This window comes from Malassezia sympodialis, genomic scaffold, assembly GCF_000349305.1.
Source record: "Malassezia sympodialis ATCC 42132 genomic scaffold, msy_sf_4, whole genome shotgun sequence".
Lineage (NCBI taxonomy): Eukaryota > Fungi > Basidiomycota > Malasseziomycetes > Malasseziales > Malasseziaceae > Malassezia > Malassezia sympodialis.
The window spans coordinates 333015-354037 of NW_017387802.1; the positions used below are offsets into that span (position 1 = coordinate 333015).

Sequence of the window (21023 nt, forward strand, 5' to 3'; positions counted from 1 at the left end):
GGGGCACCACGATGGGGGACCAGGACGGCGAGCGTCTGCAGACGGTCGACGAGGCCGTGGAGCAGGCTGTCAGTGTGCTAGAGATGCTCACGAATGACCCTGGCCGCTGGAACACGCTCACGATGGCAGGCACGCAGTACTTTCTCTCGTACGCTGAGCGCGATGGCGTCGTGTGGGGCCAGGATCCGCGCGCCCGCACAGACCGGCCGACGCGCGCGAAGCAGGGCACCATGCGCTTTCGGCTGCAGGTGCAGCCGCACATGGCGAATCCGTTCGGGACGATGCATGGTGGGTCCATTGCCTCGGTCATTGATCTGCTCTCGTCGTTCCTTCTCTCCCTCTTTAGCCCCGGCGAGCAGGGCACGAGCTGGGTCAGCACGGGCGTGTCGCAGTCGCTCACAGTGCACTACCTTGCGCCGACACACATTGGCATGTGGATCGAAGTCGACACGCACATTCTCAACGTGAGCCGTAGCGTCGCGCTTGTGCAGACGGACGTGTATGCGCTTACCGCACGCGACGGCGCGCGTGTGCGGAAGACGGCTACGAGTACCCACACCAAGGTGGATGTACAGACGGTCAAGACGAAGCTGTGATCATCGCTATGTTCGCCAGCGGTCCGGCGGACGAGGCCCGAGGCGGTAGGCGTGGGGACACGCATTCGCAAAGTGGTTCAACTCGCCACACTTGTAGCATTGCACGTCTGTCAGCTCGCGACGGCGCGCCTGGGGGTCGTGGCTCGCGGCCACACACACCTTCCGTAGCTCAGCCGCAGCGGCCCAGTGCCTGGCTGGCACGATCGCACGTCCAGTGCGAGGATCCGTTGGCACCTCCTGGATGCCGGGGGCGCCACCGAATGCCTCGGCCATCGACAGCGGCCGGTGCGTGAGTAGGGGCGTCGCGGCGCGCGACTCGGGCGTGGGAATCAGCGCCTTGATGCTGGGTCAGTCGCGTGTACGCACTGGCCAAGGTTGCACTCCGGCCCCAGCGGGCAAAAGCCAGCGAGGTAGTACGGGCACGCGAGGCGCCGCACATGTTTCTTGGGGCACTCGGGGCCTGGGTCAGCGCAGGCAACATACCCAGTTCACAAAAGCCGCGGTCGTAGCGCTCGCACCGGCGGCGCTTCACCTCCGGCTCGATATGTACATGCAGGCACTCATCGCCCGAGTGGCAGTAGCCAAACGTCGAGTAGAAGCGGCACTCGGGCATGCGCCGCAGGTCGTACTCGTGCAGATAGTCACACAGGTCGCCCTTCTTGCATAGGCTGCGCAACCAGTGCTTGCACACGGTGCGGCGCGAGCCCTCGCGCCCAAGCAGCGCGGGCACATGCGGCGACGGCGTCACGCAGTGACGCAGCGTGCAGCGCCCGCCCAGCTCGCAGCGCCGGTGGCGCTCAAAGCGCGGGCACACTTCGTCGTCCGACTCGAGTCGGATCTGCAGCTCCCGCTTCACATACGGCTCAAAGTCAAATTCGTTATGGGGCCAGTCATCCTCACTTGGTGGCCGGCGCTGCCGCAAGCTCGAAAAGAGCGACGTTGTCGCATGGCTCGGCACGTAGGCCACCGGGAGAGCCAGCACATTCGTCATGGTGGGCGCCGACGTGACAATTCGCCCATTTCCTCCACACCTCCCACTCCACACTCGCCGTGCCACCGCGGAGCATGGGGCCTCCGCCGGCGTCGCCATGGGGCCGCCCGCCTCCTGCATCGGCTCTCGCGGGCTCGAGCGCCGCCCATGCATCATCTGCATTTCCTGACCTGGCGTCTGCACAGCACATGGCGCGCACGCGCCGCTCGCGCGCGGCGCGCGCCACCTGGGATGACCAAGTGACCTCGTCGTTCGAGCCGTATCCTTCGCGTGTCGACGAGATGAATGCGCGCGCCAGTGCATGGCGGCGCGCTGGGCGCTCGTCGCGCTCGATCGTGTTCCGCCCGGACGACGCCGAGCTTCCCGAGGCGCCCGCGCACGCCGACTTCGACCCCGATGCGCCTACGCTGGGCGCTGCGCCCCGGACGGACCGGCTCCCTGCGCCCCGCGCCCTCCATGGCATGGCCAGCATCACGGTGCGCGATCGGTCGCATGGTCCGCAGCTCGGCGCATGGGCCTCCATGTTTCATACACGCAGCACGGGCTCGACGGCGCCGCAGATCGCCGCGCATCGCCTGCAGGCTGCGCCACCCACGGAGCCGGCGCCCAGGGCGGCGCTTGCCCACGAGGGTGCCGCACCTGCGGCGCCCGAGGCACTGGAAGTGCCCGAGCAGTGGATCAGCTCGCCAGCCGGGCTCTCTATGGCATCCCAGTCGGACACTGCTGTCCCAGCGCTATGCGGCGCGCTGCAATCGGACATACTCCCGCCGGAGGTGCGGCACGACATGCGCGAGCGGCTCGCGCCCTTGCTCATCCATTGCGCGGCACAGTACGCGGCGAACCCCACGCAGGCGGTCGTATGGACGGCGCTCGAGCTCGGCAGCTGCCTGGGCCGCGACGTGCTGGCTGCCTGGGCGCCACACGTATCTGCATCGCATCCCTGTGCGCTCGAGCCGCGTCGCTGGGCGACAGTCGTCGATGGCCTGACCGGCGCGCTCAGCTGGCACACGAGCCAGTACCTGTGCCATGGCCACGCCCTGCCGATGCCGCTGATCCATGCGTTGTCCGTGGCTTGGGCCGTGAACCAAGCGCGTGCGGCGCCACTGCCTGCGGCGCAGTTCGCCGTTGCGGCCACGTCACTTCCCCCGATTGTCCGCGAGTATGAGGCGTATCTGCGCGCGCCCCCTACGGGCTCGGCGCTCATGACGCGGCCGTGGCTGCTCACCCTTACGGCCAAGGCCCAGATCATCGCATGGGAGGCACAGGGTGCGATGCGCCAGGCCTCGCACGACGCATGGGCCGACGAAGTGGTGCCAGGCCACGCGCCGGACGCGACGGTCGGGACTTGGCGCGTGTCGGTGGCGCGCGCCACGCTGTTGGACGACTCGCTCGCGGCGGTCGCTGCGGCGCCTGCGCATGCGCTGCATCGCCCGCTCCAGGTGACGTTCCGCGACGAGCCAGCGCAGGACGCGGGCGGCCTGCGCAAAGAGTGGCTGCAGCTGCTGTGCGAAGCGCTGCAGCGCGAGCCGGTATGGACAGACCTAGGCGCCAGTGAGCCGCACATGCAGGGCCTGCTGTACCTGCGTGCTGCCCTGCCGGACGAGCAGCTCGCGAAGCTCGAGCTGCTCGGCACAGCCCTGGGCCTCGCACTCTTCCACCAAATCACGCTGCCGCTGCACTTTCCGCGGGCGCTGTATGTGCTTCTCCTTGCACTGAGCCAGGGGCACGCGGCACCGTGCAATCTCGCGACGCTCGCGCACCTCAAGCCAGCACTTGCCGCAGGCCTCGCGCGCGTGCGCAAGCTGGACGCGGCGGAGCTCGCCGAGGCGCACCTCACGTGGCAGATGGATGCGCCGAGCGGCTCGACGGAGCTGGTGCCGCTCGGCAGCACGCGCGTTGTGCGTGTGGACGACCGCGACGCCTACGTGGCGCGGGTCTGCGCGCATGTGCTCCTGGACGAGGTGCGTGCGCCCTGGGCCGCACTCGCACGCGGCTTTGCGCGCATCGTTGCGCCGGCCGGCGGCGCGCCGTCGCCCCTCGCGCTCCTCTCGGCGGCCGAGCTCGAGCTGCTGCTGTGTGGGCGCGAAGAGCGCGAGCTGGATCTACAGGCCCTACGCGCGAGCACCGAGCATGTGGGCTTCCCGGATCGAGACGCCGCGGGCGCGCCGCGCGTGTACCGCAACCTGGAGCACTTCTGGGGCGTGTGGGCGCGCCTGCCGCCGGACGAGCAGCATGCGCTCCTCGGCTTTATCACGGGGTGTGTGCGTGTGCCCGCGCTGGGCGCGTCGGCGCTGGGCCTGCGCATCCAGCACGTCGATCCATCGGCCGCGAGCGAGGCGCGCGTGCCGTGGAGCAGCACCTGCACATCGACGCTCTTCTTGCCCGTCTATGGCGACGCGGCTCTGCTCGAGGCCAAGCTACGGATCGCACTACGGCACAGTACAGGCTTTGGGCTTGGCTAGGGCCACCGCGCCGGGTCCACACTGAGCACCCGCTCAAACGCCGCGTCGCGGCCCACCACCGCCGGCATACTAAGGCCTGGCCCCGAGGCCAGCACGAGCTCGAGGCCCTCGTGGCACTCGTCGAGGAGCGGCAGCGTCTTGCGGAGCTTCTTGAGGCCCGTCACCTGGGCGATCGGCACGTCGAAGAGCACCTGGTTGGGCCGCGGCGTTCCGCTCGCTGGGACCAGGGACGCGCGGCCCCGCCCACGCATCTCGTCGCGGACGACCGCCGTGATGCCGCGCGGGGTCATTGTCGGATAAAACACACGCCCGTCGACCGTGCGGCTGAGCGAGAGGACCTGCGATGCCGTCAGGCCCGGCACCGACTCGGGCCGCCGCGGCGAGTACGATAGCAGAAAGGCCACGCGCGTAGGTAGCACGAGCAGATGCCCGAGACGCCTGCGGTGCACGGCCAGGTACACGCCATCGACCGGCTCGGACGCATGGAGCGCCGGCGTCAGCGGCTGCTCCGTCTTCCTGCGTGGGCTCGGCTCCCAAGGCGGCGACGTCGGCGCCACCGCAGGCTCGGGCCGTGCGTCCGCGTCGAGGTCTGGCTGCGCTACCTCCCGCCTCAGGGCGGAGTGCGCCGACGCGGGGGTCGTTAGCATGTCCGGCGCCACCGACGTGGCAGCTGCTGCGGGCACGCCGAGCGGCGCTGGCGGCGTGAACGGGCCGTCCGCCCTGGGCTCAAGCTCGGCCGGCTGCAGTGGCGAGAGCGACGTGATCGGCGGCGCAGGCGTCAGCAGGGGCTCAGGCGAGAGCGGTGCCGCGCCCGTCTCCGACGCGGCCGCGGCCGGGGTCGTGGTCGGCAGCACCGTCGACCAGGGCAGGCCCGGGCTCAGCATCACCGCTGGCTCAGGTGCCGCTGGCGCTGGCTCCTCAGGCACCTCCCACATCGACTCCGCCTGCGTGCCATAGTCCGACACGCTGTGCGTGTCGTCGGCCAGCGGCTCGTGCACAGGCATAGCCGGCGCCTGGGGCGGCGGCACGGCCGGTGGCTCCGCCGACGGGGCACGCACCGACGAATGGAGCGGCGTCGACTCGGCCCATATGCCCGCGCCCTCGGTGTGCCGGGGCGAGCCGTGTGACTCGTCTTGCCGCTGCGCTGTGTGCGGTCCCTGGGGCGCCCACCCGGACAGGTTCGCACGGTGCACATCCATTTCCTCGACGATGCGGTTCAGCGGCTCGATCCACTGCCCACGGCGGCGAAGCTCGCGCTCGGCCTCCCAGTGCGTGCGCTGGAGCTTTTCCTGCAGGAACTCCTCGTCGGTCGGCACGCCCGCCAGCACGTTGTCGAGCATTGAGCGCGTCGTCGCGTACGGTGCATCGTGGCGCGGGCGTTCAGCGCCCGTCACATCGCACAGCAGCTCGACGAGCTTGTACCAGTGCCCGTACTCAATCAGCGGCGCCAGAACGAACACGAGTAAGAAGAGCAGTGCGCCCGGCACGCGCAGGAGCATCCACGACGTCGCCTGCATGCTGAGCAGACTGAGCAGCAAGAGCCACCCGAGGTAGCGCAGCGTGACCATCGGACTGCGCCAGAGGAGCAGGTTCTTCATGCGCTCCTGCACGTCCGCGAGGCCATGTGTCACCACAAGCACCTGGTCACTGACCTGCTGCAGCATCTCGCGCGATGGCGTCGTGGTGACGAGGCCGAGCGACACGCCATGGCGCAGCAAGGCCGATGGCGGCGCCGGTTCCCGCGACTCATCGGCCGCCGGGGCGGTCAGCCACAGGCGGAAGGTCGCGACGTACAGCACGGCGAGCAGGAAGCCGACCGCCAACAGGTCGCCCCGCCACCACACCACGGCGTAGAACAGTGCCGTACCGCCCGTGAGCCAGGGGTTCTCCCACCGCCAGAGTCGACGCAGCATGACGAGCATGCCCCAGTACACCACGTACATGTTGACGGCGATGCGCGTCGCATTGTAGTTAAGGACACGCGCCCGGTTCTGCTCGGGCGTCAGCTGTGCGGGCGCCTCCGTCACGGCGAGCGAGCGCGTCGGCGAGGGCGGCGCTGGCGCAGCCAGCGTGGGCGGCACGACGTCGGGCTCGTGCACCCCCCGGTCGGCGGGGCGCGGCACGGCATCGAGGAACGGCATCGGCGCGCCCCATTCCGACTCGGCCGGCTCGTCGACGCTGGGCAGGCCCTGCGGCAGGTCGGCGAGCGGCTCGTGCCGCAGATCCAACGGCGGCTCCACGTCGCGCCGTTTCTTCTTTTTCCGGGTCGTATCCTTCTTCTTTTTCTTCTTCCGTACGAGCTCGCCGTCGGGTCCAACGTCGTACTCCGCCTTACTGCGGGTCTTTTTGCGGCGCTCCATTGGCCCTGGCGCTGGCTCCGTTTCTTCGTCATCGTGGGCGAGGCGCTCCATCGCCGCAGCGGTCGCTGCCGTCACGGGGATCTCACTGAGCGGCTCGTCCATAGGCGGCTCTGTCCCGGCACTCATGGCCTGTAGCACCGTGCGCACGTGCGGTGCCGTCGGGATCGTGCGCGGCGCCTCCTCGTCCTCCTCCTCGTCGACCGTCGGCACCATCACGCGCCGGATATTGGGGAATTCTTCCTGGAGCTCCTCGAGCCAGGCGCGCTCGCCACGGCCCTGCATCTCGGTTAGGAAGGAGCGACGGCTCATCTTGTCCTCCTCAAGCAGGTCGCGCACGGCCGGCGCCGTCTCCGGATCCGAGTCCGTCCATGCGCCGTCGTCCTCTAGCACGCCAGGCTCGTCCATCGCAGCCAAGAACGTTTGTCCCTTGCTCTGGGTCACAGGCACCGCAAAGGCGTCGGGAGGCGGCGCAGCGATCGAGCTGCCGAGATCGTCAACAGCACTACGCGACAGCTGGGGTGGCGGGTCCATGATGATGCCGTACCGCCGCGAGCGCATCGGCTGCGGGCCCGGCGGATCCATCCGGGGCAGAGGGTGTGCGGCGCGAGGCCACGCAGGGGGCGCCCCACGCGGAGGGGATGCATGGGATGATGACTCAGCGTTTGTCAGTGACGGGCCCTGACCGCGGCCGCCGAGCGTACGCGTTGTCCACGTCCATCATGACCCGCCAGCCCGAGATTGGCCAGATTCCCGACGCCGTGAAGGACGCGGTCCAGTCGCTCGATGCCGAGTTCCAGGCGGCTGACATGGAGATTAGCAAGGTGGTCGCGCGCCTGCACGAGCCCCTGCTGAAGAAGCGTGCTGAGATCGTGGACAAGATCGACGGCTTCTGGCCTCAGGCCCTGACGAACTGCGTGTCGACGAACATCTACATTGATGACGACGACCACCCCCTGCTTGACCACCTGAAGCGCATTGACGTGCAGCGCGATGTGAACGACCCCCGCGCATGCAAAATCGCGTTCCACTTTGCGCCCAACGACTTTATCAGTGACGAGGTGCTCGTCAAGTCCTTCGAGCTCGCTCAGGACGCGCGCAAGGCGACGGCCTTCGACTTTGCGGCTGACCTGGTGCCGGTCAAGACGACCATCTCGTGGAAGTCGGACGACGTGAACCTCGCGAAGAACAAGCCGACGAAGGGCGACCTGAACGACGACGAGGACGAGGAGGACGACTTTGAGCCGGGCTCCTTCTTCTCGTCATTCTTCGAGAGTGACAGCCCCCAGATCGCGGGCAGCATTGGCCGCGCGATCGTCGAGGACCTCTACCCCAACGCGATCCAGCACTTTGAGATGCCAGCTCTGTACCAGGACGAGGACGAGGAAGACGACTATGACGACGAGGAGGAGGATGAGGAGGATGAGGACGATGCGGACCGCGAGATCGACCTCGAGGAAGAAGAGAAGAAGCGCCCGTCTAAGAAGGCGCGCGCTGCGTAATATCGCTATAGCATAGATGGACAGGTTCCCCTTCACGCGGCTGCGGCACTCGGTGCCTGCTTCTGCTCACGTGGTGTGTGCGGCACGCAGCGGGCTTATGCAAGCCGTGGCCCAAATCGGTTGATGGGTTTGCCCAGGGTCCCACTTTAGATCTCGGCGGAAGGCATGGTCCAGCTGAACCCCTTCAAGGGGGGCAACAATGATGGTCCGGATCCCAAAGAGGCTGAGAAGATGATGGCGCACGAGCTCGAGGCTGAGGGTGCGGAGGTGCAGACCTTCGACGAGAATGCCTCGCCGGAGGAGAAGGGCAAGGCCGCGAAGAAGGCCATGGACGGTGTCAAGCCGCGTGGCGAGCTCGCGGAACAGAAACGGTTGAAAGAGAAGGAAGAGAGCGACAAGCTGTACCGAAGTGTGCCCTCGGACATCTCTGGCACTCGCACGCGCTCCAATGTCAGCTTGCGCGACATCGACCGCGCGAGCCGCGAGCGCGGCCAAATGGGCGGCGACCTCCTCATACCCGGCGCCCTCCCGGCCGGCGCGCCGTCGCTGAACATTCCCGACTGGTACACAGTAGGCTGGGTCGGCGAGTCGCGCCGCCTGCTGGGCCTGAAACCCGACGAATTTGACATTGACCGGTCGCGTCTGCGTGAGTCAGACGTGGTCAGCACCTTTGTGCATGACGCGTACTACGGCTACCTGTGGACAGACGCAGCGGTGATTATTGGCTCCTGTGTGATTACTTACCTGCTCACGCGCTTCGGTACTGGCTGGGGTATTGTGCTGATTGTGGCCAGCGTGGCCGGCACCTACTACACGACCAGTGTGCGCCGCACACGCCAGCGCATCCGGGACGATGTCTCGCGCGAGCTTGCGCGCCGCCGCATGCTTAGCGAGAATGAGACGGCGCATTGGATCAACCACTTCCTGGCGCGCTTCTGGCTTATTTACGAACCGGTGCTTTCAGCTACGATCATTCAGTCGGTGGACGAAGTACTGCGCGATAACTGCCCGCCGTTCCTGGACTCGCTCCGCTTGACGACATTCACACTGGGCACCAAGGCGCCCATGGTCGACTCGGTGCGCACGCGTCCGGACACGGAGGATGATGTCATTGTGATGGACTGGAAGGTCAACTTTACACCCAGCGACGTGCAGGACCTGTCGGTGCGTCAGGCATCGCGCAAAATCAACCCCAAGGTCGTGCTGACCATCCGCGTCGGCAAGGGTATGGTCGGCGCCGGCCTACCCGTGCTCGTGGAGAACATGAGCTTTGTCGGCACGATGCGCTTCCGCCTGAAGCTGATCAGCAGCTTCCCTCACGTGCAGATGGTCGATCTCTCGTTCCTCCAGCCGCCAAACTTTGACTTTGAGCTAAAGCCCATTGGCGGCAGCACCTTTGGTCTCGACGTGGCGGCGCTCCCTGGTCTCTCTGGCTTCATTCACAACCAGGTTCACAGTGCACTGGGTCCCATGATGTACAGCCCCAACCAGTTCTCACTGAACCTGGAGGAACTCATGTCGGGTACGCCGCTCGATGCTACGGCGGGTGTCCTGCAGGTCACTATATGGAGTGCCCGCGACCTCAAGCGCTTGAGCTTCAGCGGTGGCGCGCCGAACCCCTACTTTATCATCTCGGTCAACGACGGCAAGGAAGTGGCGCGCACGCGCACGAAGGAGCTGAATGCCAACCCGACGTTCAAAGATACGAACCATGTGCTCATTAAGGATCTGCAAGGCCTACTGGTGCTCGAGCTCATGGACGACAAGGGCAACCGCCCTCACACCCGCTTGGGTGTGACGCAGGTTGACCTCTCGTCGCTGGCCGACAACCCGTCGCCTGGCCAGATGAACAAGGCCATCATGTACGGCGACAAGCCGCTCGGCTCAGTGCAGTTCTCGCTTGACTACTTCCCAGTCATGAAGCCGGAAGTCGGACCGGATGGGCTCCTGCAGCCACTGCCCGAGACGGCGGCCGGTATTCTGCGTCTCACGCTCAACCAAGCACGCGAGCTGGTCAGTGCTCCGGAGATCGAGGGCGATATGAGCATCAAGGCGCGTCTGCTGCTGAACCGCAAGCTGATCAAGGAGACGGCCGAGATTAAGACGACGCTGAGCCCGATCTTTGAGGATGTGACAGAGATGCTGGTCGTGGACCGCTACGGCAGTGTGTTGACGGTGGAGATGGTCGACACGCGCAAGGGCGCGAAGAATGCGGTGATGGCATCGCTGAGTGTGAAGATTGACGACCTGGTGCATGCGCGCGACCGCAAGCAGGACTGGTTCCCGTTTCCCGAGACCGAGCGCGCGCGCCTGCGCATGTCGGGCCAGTGGAAGCCGGTGCTCATGTCGGGCAGTATCAACGGCAGCAACAGCTACCGCCCGGCCATTGGTGCGCTCAAGTTCTGGGTGCGCGGGGCACGCGACCTCAAGAATGTCGAGGTGCTGTCGGGCGGCAAGTCGGACCCGTATGCCGTGCTGCGCGTGAACAACTTGCCGGTGACCGGTACGAATGTGGTCGACGACAACCTGAATCCGGTGTGGAACCAGGTGCTGTATGCACCTGTGCACTCGACCGCCGAGGTGGTGCGTTTCGAGGTGTTCGACTACCAGTCGTCTACCCACGATCGCTCGCTTGGCTTTTGCGATATCCCTGTGGGCGAGTTGGCCGAGGACAACATCGAGGACTCGGTGTACCCGTACACGAGCCGCGGTCGCCGCTCGTTCCGTGAGCCTCTGAAGCAACCCAACGGCACGACCAAGGGCGTGGTCGACTTTGACGTGGAGTTTGTCACGGCCATGCATGTGGAAGGCGCCAACTTCATCGAACAGAACAAGAAGCTGGAGGCAGAGCGCCGTGAAAAGGCCGGTCTCGACGCCCAAGTGAACGGCGACTCGGCGCTCACGTCGCCTGATGCAATCGAGGAGGCGGGAGCAGCAACGACCGCGGGCAACGCACACCTTAATGAAGACGAGGGCGAGGACGACGACCCTGACGCGGGTGTGGAACTGTCGCCGGAGCAGGTGCTGCAGAGCCCGTCGGGTGTGGTTGTGTTCAACATGATCGAGGGCAAGTTCCCGCGCTCCCGCGCACAGCTTGAGGTGGTGTTTGACGACTGCGCCTGGCCAGCATACACGACAGAGCCGCGCAAGAAGGACTACAACTGGGACGAGGTCGGCGAGTATGTGGTGCGTGAGCTCGACGTGTCGAACGTGTGGTTCCGTGCACGTATCGGTCCGCGCGACAGCGATGTCATTGCCGAATACTCATGCAATACACGGTCGCTGCTGGAGAAGGCGCTCACGCAGCCGACGACCCTGCAGCTGACGCCGACAGGCGAGCATGGCTCGCTGGACCCGACTAAGATGATCGGCAACACGGCTGAGAATCTGAAGCCGGAGAACATGGCCGGCGCGATTTCGGGCCTGTCGAACATGCCCGCCAAGGCGATCGAGGCCGGCTCGGACTTGGCGGACAAGGGCAAGGATGCGATCTCCAAGCTCAGCGAGGGCGAGCTGCTGCTCGCGTCGGGTGGCTGCGAGGTAAAGATTAGCTGCCGCTACATTCCCATGGATGTGCATCTCGAGGCCGTGGAGAGTGTCGTCAACCAGGGCATCCTTACGATCGAAGTGCTATCGTGTGCGAACCTATCGGTCGCTGACCGCGGTGGCAAGTCGGACCCGTACGTCCTGTTCCAGGACGACGGCGTTACGGTGGCCCGCAGCAAGACGGTGCGGCGCAGCCTGAATCCCGTATTTAACGAGATCCTGCCCGAAGTCATGATTACCTCGCGACTCACGCACGAGTACTGCTTCAATGTACGCGACTGGGATCAGGTGGGCTCGTCGGACCCGCTGGGCGTGGCCGTTGTGAACCTGGCCGAGTTGGAGCCGTTTGAGACACACGAGCGAACGTATCAACTCAAGGGCGAAGGCTCGAACCCTGAGAGCACCATTACAGTGCGTCTCACGTTCCATCCTCGATACCTGAACAACCGCACCACCAAAGGCTCGAACCTGATTGGTGGTGTGGCCTCGGGCGTGATTGGCGGTATTGGCGGTATCGGCAAGGGCGTCGCGAGCGGTGGGCTCCACATTGGCCGCGGCTTTGCCGGTATACTTGGCATCCACAAAAAGGAGGCCACCGACCAGGCAGCGGCCGAGCGCTCCGCCGCGCAGGAATACGCAGCCGCGCATGAGCCGCCCCAGTCGGGCCACGACGTCTCGGACAAAGCGGAGGGCGATGCGAACTCGTCAGCCGTCCAGTCGGAGCTACAGCCCTCCAAGTCGCGCCAGTCTCACCAGCGTGGCCACTCCATGTCTGATATGGCCAGCGTCAACGATGGCGGCAGCACGACCCGCCGGCGGCACCGCGTCGCCAATCTGTTCAAGAAGCGCTAGTTTCGTAGCTCCCCTTGTCCCTCGGCCGTGCAGCACGCATGTGACTTGCGTTGTGCGACGCACCGTGCACGTTCCTCCACCGCCACGCCGCCCCCGCGCCGCCCGTTCCGGCGTCGGCGTCTATGTCTCGCAGCGGGGCCCGCCCGAGCGGCGCCGGGCCGTATGTCCCTTCGCCGCCGTTGCCTATCTGGGCACGTACCTCCAGCCCTGATCCACCTCCGGAGGCGCCGCTCGTGCCGAGCCTGGGTCTCCATCGGGCTACAAGCTCCGGCAACTTGTCGCTGGTACTCTATGCGCTCGAGAATGGGCAGTCGCCGAACACGGCCATCCATGGCATTACCCCACTGCATGTGGCTGCGTGCATGGGTAATGTTGCCACGGCCAACCTGCTGATGAGCTTCGGCGCCGACGTCAACCAGCCCAAGGGCCGCTCGCGAGTGGTCGGCCCGGGCATCGAGGGCTCGACGCCCTTGCACTTTGCCGCAGCTAATGGCCACATGGAGCTTGTGCGCACGCTCCTGGCACATGGAGCACGACCGCAACCGGTGGATCGAAGCGGAAATACGCCTGAGATGCTGGCTTCTGCCTTGCAGAGCACGCAATGCGTGTCTCTCTTGAGACAGTGGACCGACATGTACGGCCCTGACGGGCACACGGATCCTGCAGCCCTACAGGAAACGTATGTATGGGGTGATCGAGTGATCCTTGCGCCCTCGCGCGAGGGCACACCTGTGACTGGCGCGCTCTCGCCTGTCTTATCGGGCCAGGGGCTGCGCGACGGAACACCGCCTCACAGTCCCAGCGTGCCAGAGGTGCGGCCACGCTCGAGTATCCCGGCCCTGATTGAGAAGGCCTCGCATCCAGCCTCGTCACTCCGTGCGGCGCTCTTTTCATCTAGCGCGTCAGGCCGGAGCGACGACGCGTCTGGGCGATCATCCCGTCTGCCCACCCGGGCCAGCCTGACGGGACTCTTCCGCCGCGGCTGGCCGCTGGCAGACGAGGAGATGGAAAGCCGGTCGGGGCGCTCTTTGCGACCAGAGTCTGTCCTTTCGACGCGGCCACGTTCGTCGTCCAAGAGCTCGATCAGCACGGCTACTACGTCGACGCCACCACCATCCACACCGAGCCAGACGACCTCCGCGCATCTCCCTCCGCCTGTATCGTCCACCCTGCCCATCCGCACATTGCTGAGCTCGTCACCGGCACGCTGGTGGCCCCATACCCATGCCAGCACGTCCCCGGAGACAGCGCGTGGGCCACCGCTGGCTCCGCCCATCCATCCTTCTCATGCCCGTCGGCGACGCAGCAATAGCGCGACGCAGACTCGTTCAGGGCCCGAGCGCGAAAGTACTACACGTGCACGGGCGCATTCCGAAGTGACGACGCTGCCGTCACTCGACATTATGGTTTCGTCTGCATGGTCGCTTCCCCCGACGCCGACACCGCAGGGACAGTCAGTCCCTGTGTCGCATGCGTCACCGTCCCCGGTCCCTATGCGTGCGCCTACGCCGGGCTTCACTCCAGCAGTGGCGTCCCACAGCCTCTTACAGGCACTGCGGCCAGTAGCGCGCGTGAGCAACGAGCCTGTGCCGTCAGAGGCACAACACGAAACTAGTGTGCGGCGCCCCGCGCTGCCGTCAGAGCCACTACCTGCCCTATCGTGGCAAGAGCCGCCGGCGTCGGACGATGCAAGTCATTCCAAATTGGCTCTGTACCTGGCCCAAGTGGGCTCGTCCATGCACCGTGAGTTGCCATAACCCTGCGTGGTGGTATGTCTGCACCTATATCATACAGCGCGGCTGGGCCTAGCAACTACATGTTTTGCGCAGGGCCGAACGAGAAGCCGGTCTGGGGCGCAGCAACGGTGGACGGGAACGCAAATGCGCCCGAGTCGCTGACCTGGGGGGCCTCAATGCCGGTATCCTGCTCTTCCTCGTCGTCGGGGAAGTACTTGTCCATAATATAAAAGCACTTCTTGTAGATGTCAAAGTTGTCGTGATTTTGCAGTGCGTGAATGGTGACCATACCACCACACTCCTCAACGTAAAGCGCATACTGGTTCGTGGCGCCGGGGCCCATGGCCTCCTTGTCCTGCTCGCCAATCTTGAGGATGTTCTCTAGGCCGTCGAGCGCCACCTGGATGATCTTGTTGTCCATACACTTGAGCAGGTCACATAGTGGCTTGATGCAGCCCTGCGACACGAGGTAGCGGATCTGCTGCGGTTGCTGCAGACCACCGCTCGTAGCATTGCTGATCGCCCAGCACGCCTCCTTCTTCGTCTTAAAGTCCGCGTGGCTCAGAATATGCACCAGCGGCGGAATGATGTTGGCGTCAATCACCGCCTGGATCTGGCTCGGAGAGCCTGCTGTGATGTTGCTGATCGTCCAGCACGCCTCTTTCTTGATGCCATCCTTAGGCGACGAGAGGAGCGCCAGCAACGGCGTAAGCGCACCGCTCGCCACAATCACCTGCGTCTGCATGTCATCGCCCGTGACGATGTTGCCCACCGAGCGCAACGCAGGCGTCTGCACAGCAGCCGACGGGTGCATCAGCAGGTCCACCAGGCGGCGGCACACACCCGACTCGATCACAGCCTGGATCTTCTCATTGGCGCCATCAGACAGGTACGAGAGGGCCCAGCACGCGTCGATCAGAATCTCATCGTCCATAGCATACACCAGCTTGGTGAGCGTCGGCAGGGCCGGCGCCACGAGCTCCCACGCCGGCTGTGGGTTCTTGCCGCGGCAAAAGTTGCTCAGCGTCCATGTGGCATTGCGCAGCATGCTTACCTTGTGGTCCTCACTCAGCAGCTGCAGCAGCGCATGCATACCCCCTTGCTGGAGTACAAAGTCGCGGCACTTGGTCGAGTCACCCGCGATATTACCGAGCGCCCACACGGCCTGCTCACGAACATCCAGCACCGGGCTCGCCAGCAGCTCGATAAAAATCGGGACGGCACCACAATTGATCACCACCTGCGTGTGCTCTGACGTGCCAGAGGCAATGTTAGTCAGGGCCCACGCCGCCTCAAACTGGATCATGCTGTGGGGGCTGCGCAGAAACTCGACGAAGCGTGGCACCACACCGCACGCAATCACACGATCAATAGGGGGGTTCTTCTCCTTCGAGAGTAGCTTGCGGAATTTAGTCGTGGCTTCCAGCTGCTGGTCAAGACTCTCGCTCTGCACGCCCTGCACCATTAGGGGCAGGTCAGCGAGGATCTTCACATCAAGGTCGTCAGCGACATCGTCTTCGTCCGAATCAGGCGCGTCAGAAATATGCGGCAGGTTCAAGTTGCGGCGCTTCGCCATGCTCTCCTCGCGCTTCTGGCGACGGATCTCAACCTGGGCCTCCTCACGGCGGCGGCGCAGCTCATCCTGCTTGAAAGCACCCTTCGCCTTGTACGTGTCTTGGCGCCGGCTCGAGTCGCGGAACGCAGACATTCCCACCAAAGAAGGCTGTGGTACTGGACACGACGAAAAAAGACATCGCCACGACACCCGAGAACACCCAGCGCATCCAACACGGCCCAATAGGTCTCTAGGCATGTTCCCGACGCACGTGACAGGACAGGCACACGTCGTGGGACGCCGCTCGTGGCTGGCCCTGCCCTGTGAGCTGCCGTGTGAATGGCGCCTAAGCGGCAGTTCCCTGACATTGGGAGCGATGGTCAGCCACCAAATGAGAAAAGGAACAGGGTGGATGCAGGACCACCACCGGTGAAAGACCTGAGCAAGACCATCGAAGAAGCGCGTCGGCGTGCGCAGGCGGCCTTTCAACGCTCTGGTCTGGCTGCCAAGCCGGCGCAGGCGGCACCGGCGCAGGCACCACCCGCTGAACGTACCGAATCACAACCACAGGGTATCCACCCGCTTCTGCTAGGGGATGCAGCCAAGATCCAAGAAAAGTTCCGGTCTCTGGCCCCCAAATTCGCTTCGATCCAGGCGAACAAGCGTGCATTGCCTGGTCGGCCTGCGCCACCGACGCGCAATATCTTGGATGCCAAGCCTGTACCTGTTCCAAAGGCGAATCCGTATTTGTCAAACGATGCCGACAAGGTCGAAGGCCCTAAACCTAAGAGTATGCATAGGGCGCTGCACTTCCACCGCCCCGGCAAATATGTCTTACAGGCTGAGCAAATCCGGCGCGATGAACAGATGCAAGCGCTCAAAGAGCGAATTCAGGCGACCGCTCGCAAGGCAGGGCTCCAGGATGAGCTCCTCGATGACGAGCGCATTCTCCGACGCCCTATGCCCCCAGATGCTGAGTGGTGGGATCTTCCTTTGCTGCCCAACAAGACCTACGACGACGTGCCTGACACGCCACTTGTCCCTGGTACGGCGGTGCCCGATACATTCCCGCTCATTGAGCAAGATACCTCTCCTATCGACCATCTCGTACAGCACCCCATTCCCATTCCTCCTCCCACGGCGAACATAAAGATCCAGCCTCACGGTGTCATTTTGACCAAGCAGGAAATGAAGAAGATGCGCCGCCAACGTCGCGCTGCCGAACAGCAAGACAAACGCGACCGAATCAAGATGGGCCTGCTTCCACCGGATCCACCTAAGGTCAAGCTATCGAACCTGATGCGCGTCCTTGGCAACGAAGCCATTGTGGATCCCACCAAAGTCGAGGCTCGTGTACGCCGCGAAGTGGCAGCGAGGCATGAGCTTCACGAGCGGACGAATGCGGAGCGTATGCTCACGGATGAGGAACGCCGCCAACGTCGCATTTACAAGACCAAGACTGAAGAGGGTAAGGGTATTTGGTGCCATGTATACCGAGTGCGCCATCTCGTTAGTCCGTCTCACCGCTTCAAAGTCCGGAAGAATGCGCAGCAGCAGCACCTGAGTGGTCTGATTCTTGTGCATCCAGACATGGCAATTGTGATTGTTGAGGGGTCTGCCAAGGCGCTAAAGGCGTACAAGCGCCTGATGCTCGTGCGCATTGACTGGACCGACCCTGGACGCCCTAAGGATCAAGACGACGCGGAGCCTGTACCGGAGCCAGAGCCTATCGACTTGAGTGACAATACCTGCGAATGCGTCTTCGAGGGCCCTGTACGCGACCGAGCCCTGCCCATGGGTATGGTGAAGATGGAAGACTGTTCGTCCGACCTGAAGGTGAAGGAGCTGCTGGGCCCTAAACTTTCAGGCTACTGGGACGTGGCCAAGCGGTCGGGGATGACGCAGGATATGTAGTTCATATTATACATCAGCCTAGGAGGCGGAATTCCTCGTCGATCTGCACGTCCTCGTCGACAGGAGTCTCGGCCGCCTTGCCCTGTGGCACCACCGATGCCAAGCGCGCGAACAGTCGCTCAGCCTGCGCATCGTCCCACGTGACGCGGGGGATCGGCGGCATAAAGTTCTGGACTTTTTCGATAACGTCGTAGCGAATACGACGGCCCTTGGACGCACGAACATCAACGTTCCGCTTGCGTTTTCGTGACTGAAGCACGTCTGAAGCGGTGGCAGATATGCCGGCTGTGGTCAGTGATGCCGAACGCACCTTCGACAATGCTGGCGTTGTCGATCAGGTCTCTCAGCAATTGTGCATAAAAGTCGCTGTCATCAAACACATTCACATCGGTAGGTCGCGATGCAGTTTCGTCTGCTGGTTGTGTGACTCCCAGACGCGCCGTATCGTCGCCTCGCCACACACGCGTGCGGTCAACGAGGCGGTCCATACCGTCGCCTGCGAGCGCCTGGTCCATCTGCTCGACAACGCTCTGGTTCATCGCACGCAGCTGCAGACGCGCAGATGCACTAGTGGAACGAGAGTCAGGCGCAGCAGCGATCTTGGACGACCAGCGAGAAAGTAACATCCGCCGCTGTGGCTCAACGCAGGCTTCCAGGTCGGACAGCGCCTTGGCGCTACTTGCTTCGGTATTCACGCTGTCCAGCTCGGTAGCAACAGCCGGAAGGTTCTGTTTCCAGAGATGAAGGCGCACTGTCAGAAGAGTTTGTGCCATGTCTTCTAGCTCAGCCGCACTAGCATCCAAATCCTCTTCTGTGCCAGGCGCCGCGGCGACGTACTCGGCCATCATATCGGGCGGCGGCAACCTAGCAAGGCCTGAAATCACCTTTTGCAGAGCAATGCGCAGTCGCAAGGTCTTTTCCCAATTGCGTATCTGCTTCTGTACGTGTCGACCTTTCTTGGCGTCCTGAGAGCGCCGTTCCTGGAGCTGCTGCATGAGTGTGCGGGATTCCTGCTCTTGCGAGGCCAGCGTAGCTGCTGTACTGGGAATAACTTCCTCCCCGGAAACATGGGGCTCACGGTTCTTCTCCATAGAAGAGCGCTTGGACGGGCGCGCTTGGACCTGTTCTTTCTCCTCTTCGTCCTCATCGAACTCCTCATCTTCTTCCTCTTCATCGTCGGGATCTTCGCCATCCTCCTCCTCGCCATCTACCTCATCATCGTCGTCTTCTCCTTCCTCCTCCTGTGCATCTTGATAGTCCTCGCCGTCCTCAGTGTCATCGGCCATGCTGTCTTCATCTGATTGTGATCCATCTCCAAACATGTCGTGTCGAGAGACGCGCGTGCCCTTGTACTTGGGATGCTCTAGTTTATCTGATTCGGTTAGGCGGGCGCGGCGACGCATCTCGCTAGGCCCGACATCGACGTAGTGACGACGGCTCTCCGTTTCGTGCGCCTCGTTGTCACTCGCACTCTCTCCATCGGAGCTCGTCGGCGCATTATACTCGTCATCAGGGTCCACAGCTGATATTAATGCGCTTGACTTACTTTCTGGTGCCACCTTCAGCAGCTCGTCCAGGTCCAGACGCGCCATCGCGGAGGTCGGTGCGTGGGCGTCGCTTTTTCCGCCAAATGGAGGAAGATTACGTCATCCTGAGAACCCTCGGCGCTGCGCCGCGATGCGGTGCGCCATCGGCAGTGCCCCGCTAGCGCCGACTCATTCTTTGTGCGATGGGGGCCATGTTTGGGGATACATACCACCATCGAGTTGAGCCAAGTGACTTGGACATGCTTGACATGCTCACATCACTACCTGCGCCTGCGCCACCGCTGAAATCTGATGCTGTGCCCCACCATCGGGCGCTAGATACGGTGGCAGCGCTTCGGCGCCCACCGATCGACCCCATTGTGCTCGCCGCATCGCTCAGCTCTGGACCTCAGGTGACACGCCACCATTTTCACCACACATTTGCGGATCCGCAGTCTGCGCGCATGTCCGGACACTCGCAGCAAATGCCAGTCAGCGAGCGCCTGCGGCAGACGCGGATGGCGGCTGTGCCCACGGCTCGGAATGCAGTCGAGGATGAGCATGAGCATCACGCCATCATGCATAGCAAGCAGGCACCGCGAAGCGTGCGCCTGCAGCGCGAGAAGGAAGAGCGTGCACGCGCGCTCGCGGAGCCCACAGCGACTGCGGCACCTGCCCTGTCAGAGGCACCAGCCGTCGCATCGAGCACGGTGTCACGGCGCGAGTCCATGCAGTCGACAAAGCCACCAGTTCCCCTGGAAGTACGCTGCTGTGCGCGTACGCGTGTGCCGACCCCTCATGGCGAGGTGTTCTGCCACCTGTACCGGAACAACCATGACAACAAAGAGCACATGGCATTGGTGATTGATCCTGCGCAGAACAATGCGGCTATACAGGCACAGCAACAGCAGGGTCTACTTCGTCGCGCGCGACCAATCCGCAGCCGTACGCTAGATGCGGTATGGAGCGAGAACGAGACGACGATGGAGCGCCTTGTGCGAGGCGCCTACGTGGACCGGCTAAGTGAGACGCACCAAGTGGCATCTGTGCCTGAGCAGTTCGCGACATTTGATGGCGATGACCCAGATACGCCGGCACCGCTAGTGCGAATTCACTCAGAGTGCTACACGGGAGAAACGATCGGCAGTCAGCGGTGCGACTGTGGTGAGCAGCTGGACGAGGCGCTGCGGCTTATCGGCACATCGACATCGCAGGCCGCTGACGGCAAGACGGTGGCGCCTCGTGGCGTCGTTGTGTACATGCGCCAGGAGGGCCGGGGCATCGGGCTGCTGGACAAGCTCATGGCGTACAATCTGCAGGACATGGGGCACGACACTGTCAGTGCGAATGTGCTGCTCGGCCACCTACCTGATGCTCGACGCTACGATATCAGCTGTGCCATCCTGCGGGACCTGGGCATCAACTCGTGCCGCCTTCTCACTAACAACCCTGAAAAGATGCAGGCCATGGAAGATGAAGGGATCCAGGTTACGGAGCGTGTGCCGATGGTTCCACGCATGTGGCGGTACCACGAGCATACCTCTACACACCAGCGTCGATCGGGATCTGTCGCTACCCGGCTCTTGCAGGGACCACGGCGGTCCCGGCCGAACAGCGTAATTTCCCAAGCTCTCGATGGGTCTGCTGAACATGGAATGCTGGTGGACGATAGCGACGAAGCATGGGACGACGACGATGCCGAAGATTCCGACGAGAGTGCCCACAGCTTCCACTCCTATACCTTGCGGAACAATGGCGCAACACTGATTGGCGGCAGCGTCACACGCGGCAACGATCTGGAAAAGTATTTGCGCACCAAAATCGAGCGCATGGGCCATCTGCTACAGGAGCCCAGTGCAGCTACTGCGCCCCGGCCTTAGCTGTCTTGGTATGCATACCAGGCATAGTTGCCGACCTCGCGACCAAGAAGTCCATAGCCCAACAAGACCTCCATTTTGTGACTGTGCCACCCAGTGCTGCCCGGCA

At 63.7% G+C, this 21023-nt stretch overlaps 10 protein-coding genes across 10 annotated transcripts; 6 read left to right on the forward strand and 4 right to left on the reverse strand.

Annotated features, from left to right (window-relative positions):
• Window positions 1-706: 706 nt before the first annotated feature.
• On the reverse strand, window positions 707-1587 carry MSY001_1002 (uncharacterized protein; the record flags this gene model as incomplete). The annotated part of the gene is made up of 4 exons (XM_018886104.1): window positions 707-725; window positions 754-939; window positions 963-1056; window positions 1080-1587. 4 exons carry the CDS (start codon window positions 1585-1587, stop codon window positions 707-709), a joined length of 807 nt encoding a protein of 268 aa, XP_018739611.1.
• Window positions 1588-1661: 74 nt separating this feature from the next.
• MSY001_1003 (uncharacterized protein) lies at window positions 1662-4049 on the forward strand (the record flags this gene model as incomplete). Its single annotated transcript, XM_018886106.1, has 1 exon — window positions 1662-4049. The coding sequence occupies one exon, from the start codon at window positions 1662-1664 to the stop codon at window positions 4047-4049; it is 2388 nt and encodes a 795-aa protein (XP_018739612.1).
• A 69-nt stretch (window positions 4050-4118) lies between these two features.
• Window positions 4119-6967, reverse strand: MSY001_1004 (uncharacterized protein; the record flags this gene model as incomplete). Its single annotated transcript, XM_018886107.1, has 2 exons — window positions 4119-4300; window positions 4357-6967. The coding sequence occupies 2 exons, from the start codon at window positions 6965-6967 to the stop codon at window positions 4119-4121; spliced, it is 2793 nt and encodes a 930-aa protein (XP_018739613.1).
• A 161-nt stretch (window positions 6968-7128) lies between these two features.
• On the forward strand, window positions 7129-7908 carry MSY001_1005 (uncharacterized protein; the record flags this gene model as incomplete). Its single annotated transcript, XM_018886108.1, has 1 exon — window positions 7129-7908. The coding sequence occupies one exon, from the start codon at window positions 7129-7131 to the stop codon at window positions 7906-7908; it is 780 nt and encodes a 259-aa protein (XP_018739614.1).
• Window positions 7909-8073: 165 nt separating this feature from the next.
• On the forward strand, window positions 8074-12306 carry MSY001_1006 (uncharacterized protein; the record flags this gene model as incomplete). The annotated part of the gene is made up of 1 exon (XM_018886109.1): window positions 8074-12306. One exon carries the CDS (start codon window positions 8074-8076, stop codon window positions 12304-12306), a length of 4233 nt encoding a protein of 1410 aa, XP_018739615.1.
• A 122-nt stretch (window positions 12307-12428) lies between these two features.
• Window positions 12429-14063, forward strand: MSY001_1007 (uncharacterized protein; the record flags this gene model as incomplete). Its single annotated transcript, XM_018886110.1, has 1 exon — window positions 12429-14063. One exon carries the CDS (start codon window positions 12429-12431, stop codon window positions 14061-14063), a length of 1635 nt encoding a protein of 544 aa, XP_018739616.1.
• A 55-nt stretch (window positions 14064-14118) lies between these two features.
• MSY001_1008 (uncharacterized protein) lies at window positions 14119-15750 on the reverse strand (the record flags this gene model as incomplete). The annotated part of the gene is made up of 1 exon (XM_018886111.1): window positions 14119-15750. One exon carries the CDS (start codon window positions 15748-15750, stop codon window positions 14119-14121), a length of 1632 nt encoding a protein of 543 aa, XP_018739617.1.
• A 604-nt stretch (window positions 15751-16354) lies between these two features.
• MSY001_1009 (uncharacterized protein) lies at window positions 16355-17511 on the forward strand (the record flags this gene model as incomplete). The annotated part of the gene is made up of 2 exons (XM_018886112.1): window positions 16355-16387; window positions 16438-17511. 2 exons carry the CDS (start codon window positions 16355-16357, stop codon window positions 17509-17511), a joined length of 1107 nt encoding a protein of 368 aa, XP_018739618.1.
• A 13-nt stretch (window positions 17512-17524) lies between these two features.
• MSY001_1010 (uncharacterized protein) lies at window positions 17525-19103 on the reverse strand (the record flags this gene model as incomplete). Its single annotated transcript, XM_018886113.1, has 3 exons — window positions 17525-17796; window positions 17822-19033; window positions 19058-19103. 3 exons carry the CDS (start codon window positions 19101-19103, stop codon window positions 17525-17527), a joined length of 1530 nt encoding a protein of 509 aa, XP_018739619.1.
• Window positions 19104-19306: 203 nt separating this feature from the next.
• Window positions 19307-20917, forward strand: MSY001_1011 (uncharacterized protein; the record flags this gene model as incomplete). Its single annotated transcript, XM_018886114.1, has 1 exon — window positions 19307-20917. One exon carries the CDS (start codon window positions 19307-19309, stop codon window positions 20915-20917), a length of 1611 nt encoding a protein of 536 aa, XP_018739620.1.
• Between the last annotated feature and the right edge of the window lie 106 nt (window positions 20918-21023).